Source organism: Artemia franciscana, chromosome 19, assembly GCF_032884065.1.
Source record: "Artemia franciscana chromosome 19, ASM3288406v1, whole genome shotgun sequence".
Taxonomy (NCBI): Eukaryota; Metazoa; Arthropoda; class Branchiopoda; order Anostraca; family Artemiidae; genus Artemia; species Artemia franciscana.
The window spans coordinates 2,693,383-2,710,185 of record NC_088881.1 but is presented as its reverse complement, the minus strand read 5'-3'; the positions used below and the strand labels follow the sequence as shown (position 1 = coordinate 2,710,185).

The 16,803-nt window shown below is 36.0% G+C and overlaps 1 protein-coding gene across 1 annotated transcript in view; it reads right to left on the bottom strand.

Moving 5' to 3' along the window:
- Nucleotides 1-16,803, bottom strand: part of LOC136039169 (dynamin-like GTPase OPA1, mitochondrial) — a gene marked incomplete in the record, with an annotated part of 327,166 nt that overhangs the window by 246,511 nt on the left and 63,852 nt on the right. The window contains 1 exon segment of the mRNA XM_065722682.1: nt 13,279-13,543. Within this exon segment, the coding sequence (XP_065578754.1) occupies nt 13,279-13,543 (265 nt within the window).

Genomic DNA, 16,803 nt, shown 5'->3' with positions numbered 1-16,803 from the left:
AATAGACAATGAAATTGCAAGTAAAATGTATCAAAGGATTATAAAAATGTAATGATGAAAAACAATGCATAAGTTAGCATTACTAGTATTACCGAGAGTTTACCAATAAAAACAGTTAATGAACCCAATATTACCAATGAAAAAATGTGTGATGAGGCTGTAGCAGAATCCATATTAAAAATTATATATGACTCCAAAACGAAATAAGGGCCATGTCAAGAGAAAACATAATGAAGTATTATATGGAATGGATTCAAAGCATTCATTGTTTTTAAGACGGTATTGTATATGTCATTATTTTAATAAACTTATTCTATGCATTAGTTTAATATGTTTCCATTATTTTTAGGGTATGCTAGTAAGTCGAACGTTTAGAATGTTTATTAAGAAATTAAGAGAGGGAGAAAAAAAAAGAGAGAGAGAGAGAGAGAGAGAGAGAGTAACAGTGAGTAAAATGCATATGAGTCATTAGTACTTCTGTCAATCGGTTCTATTGGGGCATATACTACTATACCTGCTACCCTGAATTTTATTGTAATAAAATGAGCGATTAGTGTTTAATTACTAATACCTTCCCAGCCTAAACAAGATTTAGCAGCTTCCTTGTTCATCAAGGGCCCTACTCCCTGTTTATGTGCCTCATCCTTCCTGCCTGAGTAAACAAATTCTATACCATCTAATTTCATACTTCCCATCCCTGGGATATTAAGCATCTGAAACGCCTAATAAATCCAGTTCAAATCGTCTGCATTCGTCAGTCAAAATATCGATAAAATATCTATTTTTTTAAGTTGTAACATTCGAAGTTCCAATTTTCATGTTCTTTTAATCAGTGAAATTATTTTGGCCTCAGGAAAAGCAATGGTCCTTGATTCCACTACAGGACGGAACTAAAACATCTTCTCAAGTCTACACCGAAGAGTTTAAGCTGGATTAAAACAGGAAAGCGAGAATTCCCTGGGACCTCCAGTATAAATGGAGTTTTTGCGCAATCCTGGGCCCATTTTGGCCAAAACATGTTTTTAAGCACTTCTATCAACAAGAGTCGAAATCTTGCACAGACAGTCTCAAGCCTACCTTCGACTCATTATATATTTATACCTACGAATATTATGATACTACGGGGAGGCAACCCATAGTAGATAAATTAGCTAGGTAGAGGTTTTTCAGCCCAAAAACGCCCAATAAAACAGACCAAGCCCAGAAAAGCTATCCATTAGCAAGAATCCTGTGCGAATGCTGTGTCGTTTACTAGGCTATAATTTCCTCGAGGGCGCAATCCTCAATTGGGAATACAGTTGACCACAAGATCCCCAGTCTTGCATGTACTCCAATACGGTCGATTCAGCCCTTTTCAGAGGCCGTCATCCATAGATCTGGATCTTACGCCGGGCCCCGGTTGTCTCACATAGACGATCCTCCTACGGTAGTGTTCTGCGTCACCATGCAATTTAACCCATTACTGGGAGGTTTGTATCTCAGGGGACATGTGCAGACGCCGGTGGGCCCCGTTGAGTGTATATATGAGGGGCCTTGTTTCCCTTCCACCTGTGTTTACAGCCCCAGACGAGGGTGCCATAGTTTCTATTACGGACCCCCAGGGACAAGGTCCCCCTTGGTCCCTGTCTCCTATGGAGGTGCCATATATATATATATATATATATATATATATATATATATATATATATATATATATATATATATATATATATATATATATATATATATATCCTAATATCGTTCCCCTATCGCAAACTAGGGACATGTTGAGTGGCCTGGAGGAGGCCCCTACTGAGCAGTAGACTCACAAACAATATATTATATATATATATATATATATATATATATATATATATATATATATATATATATATATATATATATATATATATATAATATAGTTGTTTGTCTGTCTGGCGACTGCGGTCATTAGGATTGAGCTGTACGTCGTCATGAAGTTAGTTGTCGTCATGTTTGTTATGACGAGATCGTTATGTCACGTATACGTGAAATCGTCATGTTTGTCAACTGATGAAATTACAGACCGGGACACCGGGACACCGGGACACAAATGACGACCAGGACACCGGGACACAGGGAATATAAATGACGGCCGGGACACTCAAAGAGAAATTACACTCAATTACACTCAAATTACATTCAAAGAGAAATTACACTCAAAAAGAAATTACACTCAAAGAGAAATTACACTCAAAGAGACTGGGACACCGGGACACAAATAACGACCGAATCTATATATATATATATATATATATATATATATATATATATATATATATATATATATATATATATATATATATAAATAAGTTGTTCGTTTATGTGTCTGTCCGTCTGTCCGCATATACCGTCTGAATTATTTCATCATATACCAATTCAAAACGAATGTATTCAAGCCGAAGTAGCTGAGTTGGAAAAGCGTTATGTTCCAGGTTCTAGGTCCGAGAGGTTCCAGGTTCGAACCTTGGCTTTAGCATTAATACAAAAGAAGAAAAAAACTAAAAAAGGTAAAAACTACAAAAAAAAGAAAATACTAAAAAAACTAAAAAAGCTGAAAAACTAAAAAAAGGTAAAAAACTCAAAACTAAAAAAGAAAAAAAACTGAAAAGAAAAAACAACTAAAAACTAATAAAAAAACTAATAAAAAAACTAAAAAAAACTAAAAAAACTGAAAACTGAAAAAGAAAAAACAACCAAAAAAGGAAAAAAATGAAAAATAAAGGAGAAAAAGAAAACTGAAAAAAATAAAACTAAAAATAAAAAAAAAACTTGAAAAGGTAAATGTATTCAAGCTGAAGTAGCTGAGTTGGTAAAGCGTTATGATCCAGGTTCTAGGTCCGAGAGGTTCCATGTTCGAACCTTGGCTTTAGCATTAATACAAAAGAAAAAAAACTAAAAAAGGTAAAAACTACAAAAAAAAAACTAAAAAGAAAATACTATATATATATATATATATATATATATATATATATATATATTCAAAGGTGGGACACAGGGACACAACTACAATGGCGCGTAACGACTTACGCACGCGGAGGGGGCTTGGGTGGGCGCGAAGCGCCCCCACTAACTAGGTGTTGGGGTGGAACGAAGCGCCACCCCAACAGCTAGTATATATATATATATATATATTTGCATACATACAAACGCATACATATACATATATACACACATTGGTAAGGGGGACCCAAAAAGTGATTTTGCCTGAGAGCAACAAAAACAAAACACTAACCTAAAAAAAAAACTGAAAAAACCCGAAAAAAAGTATATTCCATCATTGAATAGAATCAGTTGTGAGATCACAAGAAGACAATGCTTACTAATATCACTATGTTACAATTTGATATACCGCAATAGTGATAAATTATGTTCAAAATAATTATTTTTAGTTTTCACTTCTGATTTTCTAGTCCTATGAAATTCCTCTTGCATTAACTGGGATGTTTTTGATCTATAAACTGGCCTTCAATAAACTATATTATTATCTGTGGATATTTACCACTGAATCTCTTATGTCTAATAGAAATAGAACCACTTGAAAAATTACTTCGAGTACTTAAAAAGGTTAGTTTTCCTTTAATATTTTTGGGCATTGAAGATTTTTATATTTTTATATTTTTGGCTTGGGGCTTGGGGTTGGGGTTGGCTTGGGGCTTCCTTGCCAAAATATCTGCTTTGCTACGTATCTCTTCTTTCTTATTTCGAATTTTCTTTCTCTGTTTCGGATTTCGAAGATTGTTGTTGTTTTGTGTTAAGTTACTTTGCATTTTTCATTTCTAGATCTACTATAGATTATTATCTCGAAAACTTAGAATACGTTCCCCCAAGATTGTGAAAAATATCTTTTATAGTATTTGTAATTAAATAAAAATCATAATTACCAAAGAACTGTTACCTCAGACTTTGAAAAGTATATTTTTTGCATATTCATTTATAAATTCAAAAAAAATTCTACACCCCCCCCCTCTGCAAATTATCGTAGATTGGCACTCTTGGTTCTAGCTAGGTATGTTATTATATTTTTTACTTAGAATATTTTTGTATTTTCTGAGCAAGTTTAGGTTATCAAACAGTTCGTGGTAACGAACTGTAGTAAGGAGCGACCCGGCTCAATAGTAAACGAAACTCTAAAAAACGAAATTTTGATACTAAAATATACATCAAAAGAATCAGATTTTCATGCTGATTTTAAATATATAAATTTCATCAAATTTAGTCTTTGTCATCAAAAGTTACGAGCCTGAAAAAATTTGCCTTATTTTAGAAAATAGGGGAAAACACCCCCTAAAAATCACAGAATCTTAACGAAAATCACACCATCGCATTCAGCGTATCAGAGAACCATATAGCAAAATTTTCAAGCTCCTATCTACAAAAATGTGGAATTTCGTATTTTTCGCCAGAAGACAAATCACGGGTGCGTGTTCATTTGTTTGTTTGTTTTTTTTTTGTTTTTTTTTTCGAGGGTCATCGTATCGACCAAGTGGTCCTAGAATGTAGCAAGAGGGCTCATTCTAACGGAAATGAAAAGTTCTAGTGCCCTTTTTAAGTGACCAAAACAATTGGAGGGCACCTACACCCCCTCCCACGCTCATTGTTTCTCCAAAGTCAACAGATCAAAATTTTGAGATAGCCATTTTGTTCCTCATAGTCAAAAACCATAATAACTATGTCTTTGGGAATGACTTACTCCCCCACAGTCCCTGGGGGAGGGGCTGCAATTTACAAACTTCGACCAGTGTTTACATATAATAATGGTTATTGGCAAGTGTACAGTCGTTTTCAGGGGATTTTTTTTTATTTTGGGGGTGGGGATGAGGGGAGGGGGCTATGTGGGAGGATCTTTCCTTGCAGAAATATGCCATGAGGGAATAGAAATTCAACGAAAAGGGCGCAGAATTTTCTAAAATTACTATAAAAAAAATGAAAAAATAAACATGGAAAAGTTTTTTCAATTGAAAGTAAAGAGTAGCATTGAAACTTAAAACGAACAGAGATTATTACGCATATGAGGGGTTCTAAAAATATTTTAGCATAAAGAGTGAGGTATTTAGGAGGAGATAAATACCTCGCTCTTTATGTTATAGTATTTTTAGTAATTTCAACTATTTATTCTACGGCCTTTCTGATTCAGAGGTCATTCTTAAAGAATTGGGACAAAACTTACGATTTAGTGTAAAGAACGAGGTATTAACGAGGGTACAAACCCCCTCATATACATAATAAAAATTAAAGAATATAAAAGTTTGCTATGTAAGTTAATTCTTAAGTTACGTATATTTTTTACTAATAAAAAAATTCGTTAAAAATTAAAATTTATAGTTGCCTTTTTATGTAACCGAAAAAAATTGCATGGCAACTAGGCCTCCTTCCCCATCCCTTATTTCTCAAAATCGTCTGATCAAAACTAAGAGAAAGCCATTTAGCCAAAAAAAGGAATTAATATGAAAATTTCATTTTAAGAATTTATGTTTGGAGAGCCAAAATCAAACATGCATTAATTCAAAAACGTTCAGAAATTACATAAAAAAAAACTAGTTTTTTTAACTGAAAGTAAGGAGCGACATTAAAACTTAAAACGAACAGAAATTACTCCGTATATGAAATGGGTTGTCCCCTCCCCAATCCCTCGCTCTTTACGCTAAAGTTTGACTCTTTGCCACAATTCTGCTTTTTAAAACAATTAAAAGCTTTAGCGTAAAGAGCGAGGGATTGCGGAGGGGACAACCCATTTCATATACGGAGTAATTTCTGTTCGTTTTAAGTTTTAATGTCGGTCCTTACTTTCAGTTAAAAAAACTAGTTTTTTTTATGTAATACTCTATTTAAAACTATTCTGCCTCTATGAATAGATATATGAACTAGCGGATGTTCTAATAGTAGATGATCATTGCTACAAATAATTATAATGCGTTTTAATGTTACACTCTAATTAAAAGGATAAATAATTCTGCCCTGGTGAGTGGATAATGGATCCCTGACTATTTGGCTCCAAATCAGATTTGGAAACTAGCTCCATCAGATTTGGCTCCAAATATAACACGTGTGAAGATGTGGAATCGGATTTCAAAATAGCTAAAAGGTCTGTGTTGTATCCAGGATTTCTTTTTCGGGGGACGGGTACAAAAGACTTTTTGGGAGGGGAGGCTTACAAAAAAAAACTTTAAACAAAAGCTAAGAGCTCACATGGCACTTGTGACGAGGTCGGAAGAGCCAAGAGCCAAAAACTCGTATAGTATGAGCTCTAGCAAAATTCTAATTCATTAAGATCCGATCACCCATTCGTAAGATACCTCGATTTCCACGTTTTCCAAGAATTCTGGTTTCCCCCTCCAACTCCAATCAATGTCACCAGATCTGGTCGGGATCCTTCTAGATATTAAATTTCATTAAGATCTTATAACCCGTTGTTAAGTTACAAATACGTCATTTTTTCTAATTTTCCCAAATTATTCTACCCTCCCCCCCAAACTCCACCAAAGAGAGCGAATCCGGTCCGGTTATGTCAGTCACCTATCTTGGACTTGTGCTTATTCTTCCCACAAAGTTTTATCCTGATCTCTCCGCTTTAAGCGTTTTCCAAGATTTCCTGTCCCCCCCCCCCCAATGACACTGGATCCGGTCGGGATTTAAAATAAGAGATCTGAGTTTCGAGGTCCTTCTAAATATGAAATTTCATTAAGATTTGATGACTCTTTCGTAAGTTAAAAATACCTCATTTTTCCTATTTTTTTAGAATTAACCTCCCCCCAACTCCCCCAAAGAGAGCAGATCTGTTCCGGTTATGTCAGTCCCATATCTAGAACTTCTGTTTATTTTCCCTATCAAGTTTCATCCCGATCCCTCTACGCTAAGTGTTTTCCAAGATTTTAGGTTCCGCCCTCAACTTCCCCTTCACCGGATCCGGTCGGAATTTAAAATAAGAGCACTGAGACATTATATCCTTCCAAAAACCAAATTTCATAAAGATCCGATCACTCCTTCGTAAGTTAAAAATACCTCATTTTTCTATTTTTCAGAATTAACCCTCCCCCCAAACTCCACCAAAGGGAGCGGATCCGTTCCGGTTATGTCAATCATGTATCTAGGACTTATAATTATTTTTCCCATCAAGTTTCATTCCGATCCCTCCACTCTAAGCGTTTTCCAAGATTTTAGGTCCCCCCAAACTCCCCCAATGTTACCAAATCCGGTCGGGATTTAAAATAAGAGCTCTGAGACACGATATCCTTCAAAACATCAAACTTCATTAATATCCGATCACTCCTTCGTAAGTCAAAAATACCTGATGTTTCTAATTTTTCAGAATTAAGCCTCCTCCCCCCAACTCCCCCGAAGAGAACGGATCCGTTCCGGCTATTTCAATCACGTATCTAAGACTTAAGATTATTTTTACCACCAAGTTTCATTCTGATCCCTCCACTCTAAGCGTTTTCCAAGATTTTAGGTTCCCTCCACCAACTCCCCCCAATGTCACCAGATCCGGTTGGTATTTAAAATAAGAGCTCTCGGACACGATATCCTTCAAAACATCAAATTTCATTTAGATCCGATAACTCCTTCAAAAGTTAAAAATACCTCATTTTTTCTAATTTTCCAGAATTGCCCCTCCCCCCAACTCCCCCAAAGAGACCAAATCCGTTCCGGTTATGTCAATCACGTATCTAGGAGTTCTGCTTATTTTTCCTTCCAAGTTTCATCCCCATCCCTCCACTCTAAGCGTTTTCCAAGATTTTATGTTCCCCCTCTCGATTCCCCCAAATGTCTTCGGATCCAATCGGGATTTAAAATAAGAGCTCTGAGACACGATATCCTTCCAAAATTCAAATTTCATTAAGATCCGATCACTCCTTCGTAAGTTAAAAATACCTCATTTTTTCTAATTTTTCAGAATTAACCCCCCCAACTCCCCCAAACAGAGTAGATCCGTTCCAGTTATGTCAATCACGTATCTAGGACTTCTTCTTATTTTTCCCACCATGTTTCATCCCGATCCCTCCACTCTAAGCGTTTTCCAAGATTTTAGGTTCCCCCCTCTAACTCCCCCCAGTGTCACTGGATTTGGTCGTGATTTAAAATAAGTGCTCTGAGACACAATATCCTTCCGAACACCAAATTTCATTAAGATCCCATCACCCGTTTGTAAGTTAAAAATACTTCATTTTTTCTATTTTTTTTCAAATTTAGCGCCCCCCACTCCCCCCAAATGGTCAAATCGGGAAAACGACTATTTCTAATTTAGTCTGGTTCGGTCCCTGATACGCCTGCCACATTTCATCGTCGTAGCTTACCTGGGAGTACCTAAAGTAGCAAAACCGGGACAGACAGACCGACAGAAATTGCGATCGCTATATGTCTCTTAATTAATACCAATTGCCATAAATAAGCATCAAAAAAAATTTGTTCACATTCGATTTTTGAATATAACACTTTAGGGGGGATGGGTTCAAACTCTCTAGCCCCACCTGGATACGGCCTTGTAAGAGGTAGAAGCTTCATTGCGTCATTTAAAAACAAAAGTAAACATCGATTTAATATATTTACAAAAGAACTGTTAAACTAAACTGTGATAAATACAGACTAATTTAAATATAATAGATCTAAGTTCCAAATGCAAGAATTATATGAAACTTGGAATTAGAAGGAATTACTTTATAATTTATTTTTTATAGGTTGCTTTCCCCTGAGGCTAGGAGTAGGAGGGTATTTGGTTAGATTTTTTCGAAATCGAGAGGTAAGGTTATGCCTGAGAATAGGAGCTGAATTAAAATTCAAACTGTTAGTTTATCTAGTTAGTTTAATAATAACTAAATATTTAAATATTAAATTTAATTATATCTAAATTAACTGAATTCCATAAAATTTTATTAATTTTGGTAATGTTTTTATTGACAATAAACCAATCCTGATCCAACAACAAAAGCATATTATCCTTTTTCTGCAGGTTATGGTTGTAGAATTGTCATAAAATGACACGTTTCATAGATAACATAAATCTTAAGTCCACCAAAAAAACCGTCTCATGATTACCCTGTTAACTTTCTTTTCATCAAACATAAGAAGCCTCGTCCACTGAAATTACCAAAAATTCGTTCTAATAGCCAGAACAGAAAGTTAAAAAAAAAATTTAGACTTCTGGACACTGCACAAAATAGAAAAATTGTTTGGGGCTAATTAGAGGTTTGCTATTACATTTTGCGGTTGTCATCTGATTAGTGTCAAAACATTGCTCCTTAAAAAAAGCAGCTATTAAATTTTTTACCGCAAATTTTAGAAAATTGCTACAAAAACATAGCAGAGAAGCAGATCCTAGTTATTGAATTGATCATGATATTTAGTCTCAGGGGTTACCCGCTTTTTAAAATGATGTACACGTTTTGACGCATGGCAAACGTGGGAGAAGTGTAAAACCCGTGACAAGAGTAGGCGCGGCGAGGTGAAAGTGTGCCTAGACATTGTCAAATAAATTACGCTCTGAGACGTAAACAATGTGGCGGAGTGCGGACAGTCCTTCGATTTAGTTCTTTTGTTTCACTAGTGAGCTTAAAAAAGTTATCGTCGGCCTACTGGTTAAAAGAGTATTGAGGTTTTGGTGAAAAAATGAAGCAACAGTTACAAAATTATGTCAATGAAACTTGCCATCCAATCCCCTAGCAACAACTCATGCCACCATAACATAAATAACAAGAATTTTAAGTTTACACCGTATTTCGACTCTAAAAGACTGTATCAAACAGTTCGTGGTAACGAACTGTAGTAAGGAGCGACCCGGCTCAATAGTAAACGAAACTCTAAAAAACGGAATTTTGATGCTAAAATATACATCAAAAGAATCAGATTTTCATGCTGATTTTAAATATATACGTTTCTTCAAATTTAGTCTTTGTCATCAAAAGTTACGAGCCTGAAAAAACTTGCCTTATTTTGGAAAATAGGGGAAAACAACCCCTAAAAGTCACATAATCTTAACGAAAATCACACAATCGCATTCGACGTATCAGAGAACCCTATAGCAAAGTTTTCAAGCTCCTATCTACAAAAATGTGGAATTTTGTATTTTTTGCCAGAAGACAAATCACGGGTGCGTGTTTATTTGTTTGTTTGTTTGTTTTTTTCCCCCAAGGGTCATCGTATCGACCAAGTGGCCCTAGAATGTCGCAAGAGGGCTCATTTTAACGAAATGAAAAGTTCTAGTGCCTTTTTTAAGTGACCAAAAAATTGGAGGGCATCTAGGCCCCCTCCCACGCTCATTTTTTCTCCAAAGTCAACAGATCAAAATTTTGAGATAGCCGTTTTGTTCCGCATAGTCAAAAACCATAATAACTATGTCTTTGGGAATTATTTACTCCTCCACAGTCCCTGCGGGAGGAGCTGCAAGTTACAAACTTCGACCAGTGTTTACATATAATAATGGTTATTGGCAAGTGTACAGTCGTTTTCAGGGGATTTTTTGGTTGTGGGGGTGGTTTTGAAGGGAGGGGGCTATGTGGGAGGATCTTTCCTTGGAGAAATATGTCATGGGGGAACAGAAATTCAATGAGAAGGGCGCAGGATTTTCTAAAATTACCATAAAAAAAAATGAAAAAATAAAGATGGAAAAGTTTTTTTCAATTGAAAGTAAAGAGTAGCATTGAAACTTAAAACGAACAGAGATTATTACGCATATGAGGGGTTTTAAAAATAATTTAGCATAAAGAGCGAGGTATTTAGGAGGAGATAAATACCTCACTCTTTATGCTATAGTATTTTTAGTAATTTCAACTATTTATTCTACGGCCTTTCTGATTCAGGGGTCATTCTTAAAGAATTGGGACAAAACTTAAGATTTAGTATAAAGAACGAGGTATTAACGAGGGTACAAACCCCCTCATATAAGTTGTCTGTGTGTGTGTGTGTGTGTGTGTGTGTCGAGTGACGTCATGTTTGTGTGTCGACTGACGTCATGTTTGTCGACTGACGAAATTAAAGACCGGGACATCGGGACACAAATGACGACCGGGACACCGGGACATAGGGAATATAAATGACGACCGGGACACTCAAAGAGAAAGCAACCGGGACACAATGAATGTTCGATTAGCAATCACCATCAACAAAGCACCGGGACACAAATGACGACCGGGACACAGGGAATATAAATGACAACCAGGACACACAAATGACGACCGGGACACAGGGAAACAACAACAACGGGGACGCCTGGGGGCACAGGGGGATATATAAATGACGACAGGGACACAGGGAATGTTCGATTAGCAATCACCATCAACGCAATCGATTAGATTAGCAATCATTCGACTAGCAATCACCATCAAGCAATCATTAGAATAATGAGGTATAGATCTGAATACAGATTGTTTTTCCCATGCACAATTATATGTTGCATGTTCAAGAGTCGGTAAACCTGACAATCTATTTATATGCACAGACAATGGGACAGCCAAGAATGTTGTACATTCGCAAGTTTTACGTAGTTAAAAATATATATATATCTATCTATATTCACAGGTGAGACACAGGGACACAACTACAATGGCGCGTAACTAATATGGCGCATAACGACTTGCGCGCGCGGGGGGGCTTGAGGGGGGAGGCGCGAAGCGCCCCCACCAACTAGGTGTTGGGGTGGCGCATAAAAATTAAAGAATATAAAAGTTTGTTACGTAAGTTAATTCTTAAGTTACGTATATTTTTTACTAATAAAAAAATTCGTTAAAAATTAAAATTTATAGTTGCCTTTTTATGTAACCGAAAAATTGTATGGCAACTAGGCCTCCTTCCCCATCCCTTGTTTCTCAAAATCGTCTGATCAAAACTAAGAGGAAGTCATTTAGCCAAAAAAGGAATTAATATGCAAATTTCATTTTAATAATTTATGTGTGGAGAGCCAAAATCAAACATGCATTAATAAAAAAACGTTCAGAAATTACATAAAAAAATAGTTTTTTTAACTGGAAGTAAGGAGCGACATTAAAACTTAAAACGAACAGAAATTACTCCATATATGAAATGGGTTGTCCCCTCCGCAATCCCTCGCTCTTTACGCTAAAGTTTGACTCTTTGCCACAATTCTGCTTTTTAAAACAATTAAAAGCTTTAGCGTAAAGAGCGAGGAATTGCGGAGGGGACCACCCATTTCATATATGGAGTAATTTCTGTTCGTTTTAAGTTTTAATGTCGCTCCTTACTTTCAGTTAAAAAAACTAGTTTTTTTATGTAATACTATATATATTGGCTATATACAGCTAAATAACATATATATATATATATATATATATATATATATATATATATATATATATATATATATATATATATATATATATATATATATATATATATATATATATTTTTAACGTTTCTTGTTTGCTTTAAGACTCTCACTGACTAGGGCTTACCTGGGCTATAAAAATATATTTGCTTTTAGTAAAGTGCAAATAACGCTATAGCCTTAGAAGATTTTTAGGCCAGAACTTCCACTAGTGTTTGCAGTAATTTCTATTCGATTTAAATTTGACGGGATTATTTATTTAATTGCTACTAGTTTTAGGAGTATATCCAATCATCTATAGCAGTATCTGTCCTCTAGATGTTTGATGTGATTATTTATTTAAATTTCTGTTCTTTCTGGATTTCAATTATTCACTGTTAATAATTATTATTAATTTAAATGTGAACTATGCCATGACTTTATTTCTTCTCTTCTTAGATTTCAATACAGTTCTTCATTTTTCATTGAAAAACTTTCTTTTAAATTAACCATTCTTTTTACTTCGAGAATGTAAGAAAGCATCTTGTTAAAAACCCATTGACACACAACTTCAAATACACCTTAAAAGGATCAAGTATACCTTAATATGTTTAGTGGCGTACGCTTTTAACATATTTTTCCTGATTTTCCGCCATGTCAAATTTAGCACCCGCTAATTCCAAAAAGCGCTAATTAATATAGAAACCGCACAAATTCATATGGAATCTCTTTCATTAAAGAAAAATTTCCTTTTTTATTTTTCCATATAAATGTGGTTGTGCGAATTTCCACTTAATCAATTCAAAACATCAAATTCTATTTTCACTGTCCTTGGTACTTTTTCTTTTTTTTGATGGTTTAGCAGGACGGGAAAGATAAACACAGGAAAAATAGGAGTTTAACGAATTCACAACTTTTTCAAGATAAAAAAAAATGTGATCTACTGAAAAAAGGCAAAAGCCCTAAATAAAAAAAAACATTTTCAAAGTAATATAAAATGCACTTACACTAATTATGCCTGGTAGATCAACTAATACCATCCTCTGAAGACCTGGACCCTTGACAGTGAGCGAAATGACCTCAAAACTAACCGTTCTTCCATCCCGAACGCTGTTCTTCATTCGAATCTCGATCTCACGCCTCAATTCGGCTAGGTCTTCTTCTTTGGTCAGGTCAAACTCAATTGCACTGTCCTTGAATTGTGCTATGTGATATGGCCCTTCACTTAGGGTGACTTTTACTGGGGCACGTGTCATCATTTCACCAGCACCTCTTAAAACAAGCATTATAGAATTTAGCTTACTTTCCGTATATTCTCTTGTTTAAATAAATTAACTGAATATTTTATCTTGTTCAATTTGAATTTTGCGATTTTCCTTTTTTACGTTACATTTTTCAAGTTGTTCACCTATTTGTCCTGTTTTATGACCTCCCCCTACTCAGGATCTCTATCTGCTTGAAGTTGAGTTCAAGATAAAAAAAAATTAGAATGCTTAACTTTATTGGGAAGCAAAAATTCTGCTTTCGTAGCGTTTTCCCTAGAATTTTCTGGAAAAAATTCAAAATCAATTTTTCCTCTTCCGGTATAGAGCGCACAAAAATTCTAGCAAAGCACCAATTCTAAAAAGCACAGAATTTAGCAAAGCACCAAAATATCTGTTCAAGAATTTGCTATCTACACACTCTACCTCATATAGATTTCAAGAAAATAATTCTGGGAAACCTGATCCCGAAATAAAAATTCTAGCTGTGTAAGAAATCAAATTAAAAAAACAAATTTTTCAGCTTAAAGTAAGGAGCAACATTAAACGAACAGAAATTATTACGTATAAGAGTGGGATGCTCCTCCTCAACACCTCGCTCTTTACGCTAAAATTATTTAGTGCTTTTGAAAAAAGCTCCTTATCGTTCTAATTAAACAAGCACAATGTTTCAAGAGTCGTCGATAAAGAATTGGAACAGAATTCAAAATTTAGCGTAAAGAGCGAGGTGTTGAGGAGGAGCAAACCCCCTCGTATACGCAATAAGTTTTAATGTTGCTCCTTGCCTTCAGTTAAGGAAGTTTTTTTATCTAATTTCTGATAAAATAATTCTAGAAAATCCGGCTACAACTCCGAGGAAAAATCCCTCCTTCCCACGGATTTATTCTCTACACAATTCAGTCCTGGATAAATTTTACCCAGAACAATTGCCCTTAACACCTCCATGCAAAAAATTGAGTCGGCAAAGAAAATGCGGGACATGAGAAGAATTTCGCATAGAAATTCTGGTAAATTTACTCAGTCTAAAATTTCCCTTGAAAAATTCACCCCCTAGAAACTTCCCTCCCCACAGAACATTATCCTCGTAGTAAATTTTACCAGCAGAAAATTCACCCCCTTGCCCCACCCAAAAATATACGCACACCTCCCAATATCAAATACTATACGTAAACAATGGGTACATTTTTGAACTTCAAGACCTTTCCCCACGGGGTGTGGGGGTCATGATATTTCCAAAGGCATAGTTATTCGGTCTTTCAACTACGCTGACCAGACTGATTATCTCAAAATTTTAATAGGACAACTTTGAGAAAAAAAGAGCGTGGGAGAGCGGTTCTAGTTGCCCTCCAATTTTTCTGGTCACTTAAAAAGGGGACTAGAACTTTTATTGGACTGAGCCCTCACCCAATATTCTGGTAGCATTGAGTCGATACTATTAGCCCTGGAAAAAAATAGATAAACACGCATCAGTTATCTTTCTTCTGGCAAAAAATGCAAAACCCCACATTTTTGCAGTTAGGAGCCTGAAACCTCTTCAGCAAGGTTCTCTGATACACTGAATCTGATGGTTTGGTTTTCATTAAGATTCCATAGCTTTTAGGGGAAGTTCCCCTTTTTTCTAGAATCAGGCTCGTAACCATCGATGGGTAAGACTTAACTTAGCTAAACTTATGTATTTGAAATCAGCATAAAAAGTCAATTATTTTGATCAAAATCCCGTTTTTTTAGAGTTTCAACTACTATTGAGCCGCGTCGCTCCTTACGGGTCGCTCCTTACTTACGGTTCGTTACCACGAACTGTTTGATCGTTGCTTAGAATCAAATTTTCTGAAATTTCTCACAAATATACTAAGACTAGTCACAGAGGCAGACTGAAGCAAGTCTGGTTGCGATCTCATTTAAGAGAGGGAGCAATCCCCGAAATCGTGCCATCAGCACATTAGTCATAAAGCGTTGTTCCATATAAATTAATCTTCATAGGAAGTAAGACCTAGCCTCTATGTGTGTTTTGTGGACTTTCGGATACAAGCCAACCTCTATAGGGAAGAATTACTCAATTCTTTCCACCCGGACATCTACCAGAAGAAATTGGCAGGTAATAATCAGAATTAGCGGGAAGCAAGGACAAGTGCTCTAGTTACGTCTTTGGGAGTCATTTCTGGGTCCTCATCAATAGAGGGGTATAAACACTTATTATTACATCTAGCAGATGGGTCCCCATTTGTGCCTTGTGGATTTCCTGATACAATTTAACGTCTATAGCGGAATGAGTTTTGAATTCTTCCCAACTGAAAATCTACCAGAAGAAGTCGGTAGATACTAATCAGAATTAGCAGGAAGCAAGAACTAGCGTTCTAGTTACGTTCTGTTACCAGAACTTTTAACTAGATATACCTTTCGATCTCAGACAAGTTCCGTGAGAAGTATGAGATCGATTCGACCTCTGTGAAAGGAGTAAGATCAGTATACACAAACATCAGGATTTACAGAATCAAGGGATTTCAGATCCCAACCAAAGTCGATGGGAAGTAATGACTGGGCTCATTTTTGTTTTAGGATCTACACGTAATCCGAACTCTTCGGCAGGAAAGTAAAAACTACAAGATTTACCACCAGCCTGATTTTTAGGCAAATGGGCAAAACTCGACCAAATCAGGCCGGAAGCTACAAGTACAGTTCCAGATGGCTGTGTTCGAATCAACTTCTCCGATAAAAGAGCAGTAAATTTGTCATCCGTAGCCAACAGACCTCAACTATATACGATAGAGATCAGCAGCAGACATTTAGCTGCGCCTTCAAGGGGAAAGGGCAATCCAAACCCTGCACTGACCGTCTCAAGGACGATCCGTAACCGCAGGAAGCTGTCCATGGACATTGCGAAGGCAATTGAAACATAAAAAATGGTACAGTCATCCATAAAAAGCAGTAATCACTCGATCTGTTATATCCTTTGTCCACATTGTTCCTTTGTTTCCACAAAACCTTGTCGCATTCCTTGCTCCTCATATGTGATCCACAGGATTCACACTTGCTGCAATGCTTCACAAGGTTTAATCAGAGTCGCACACAGAGGGGAGGGGGGCTCAGTGTACTGGCAATACGTGCCCTGGAGGTAGGAAGTAAAACTAAGATGTTTGATCTCGTATATATACAAAAAAAAATCATACTGACTTCTTTAGTTTCCTCGTCTAAATTAAACGAACATCTTTTTCTAAGCTGTACTGTGTATGTTTAGAAAAAACAAAAATCATCAAAAATTAATTAAAAAGC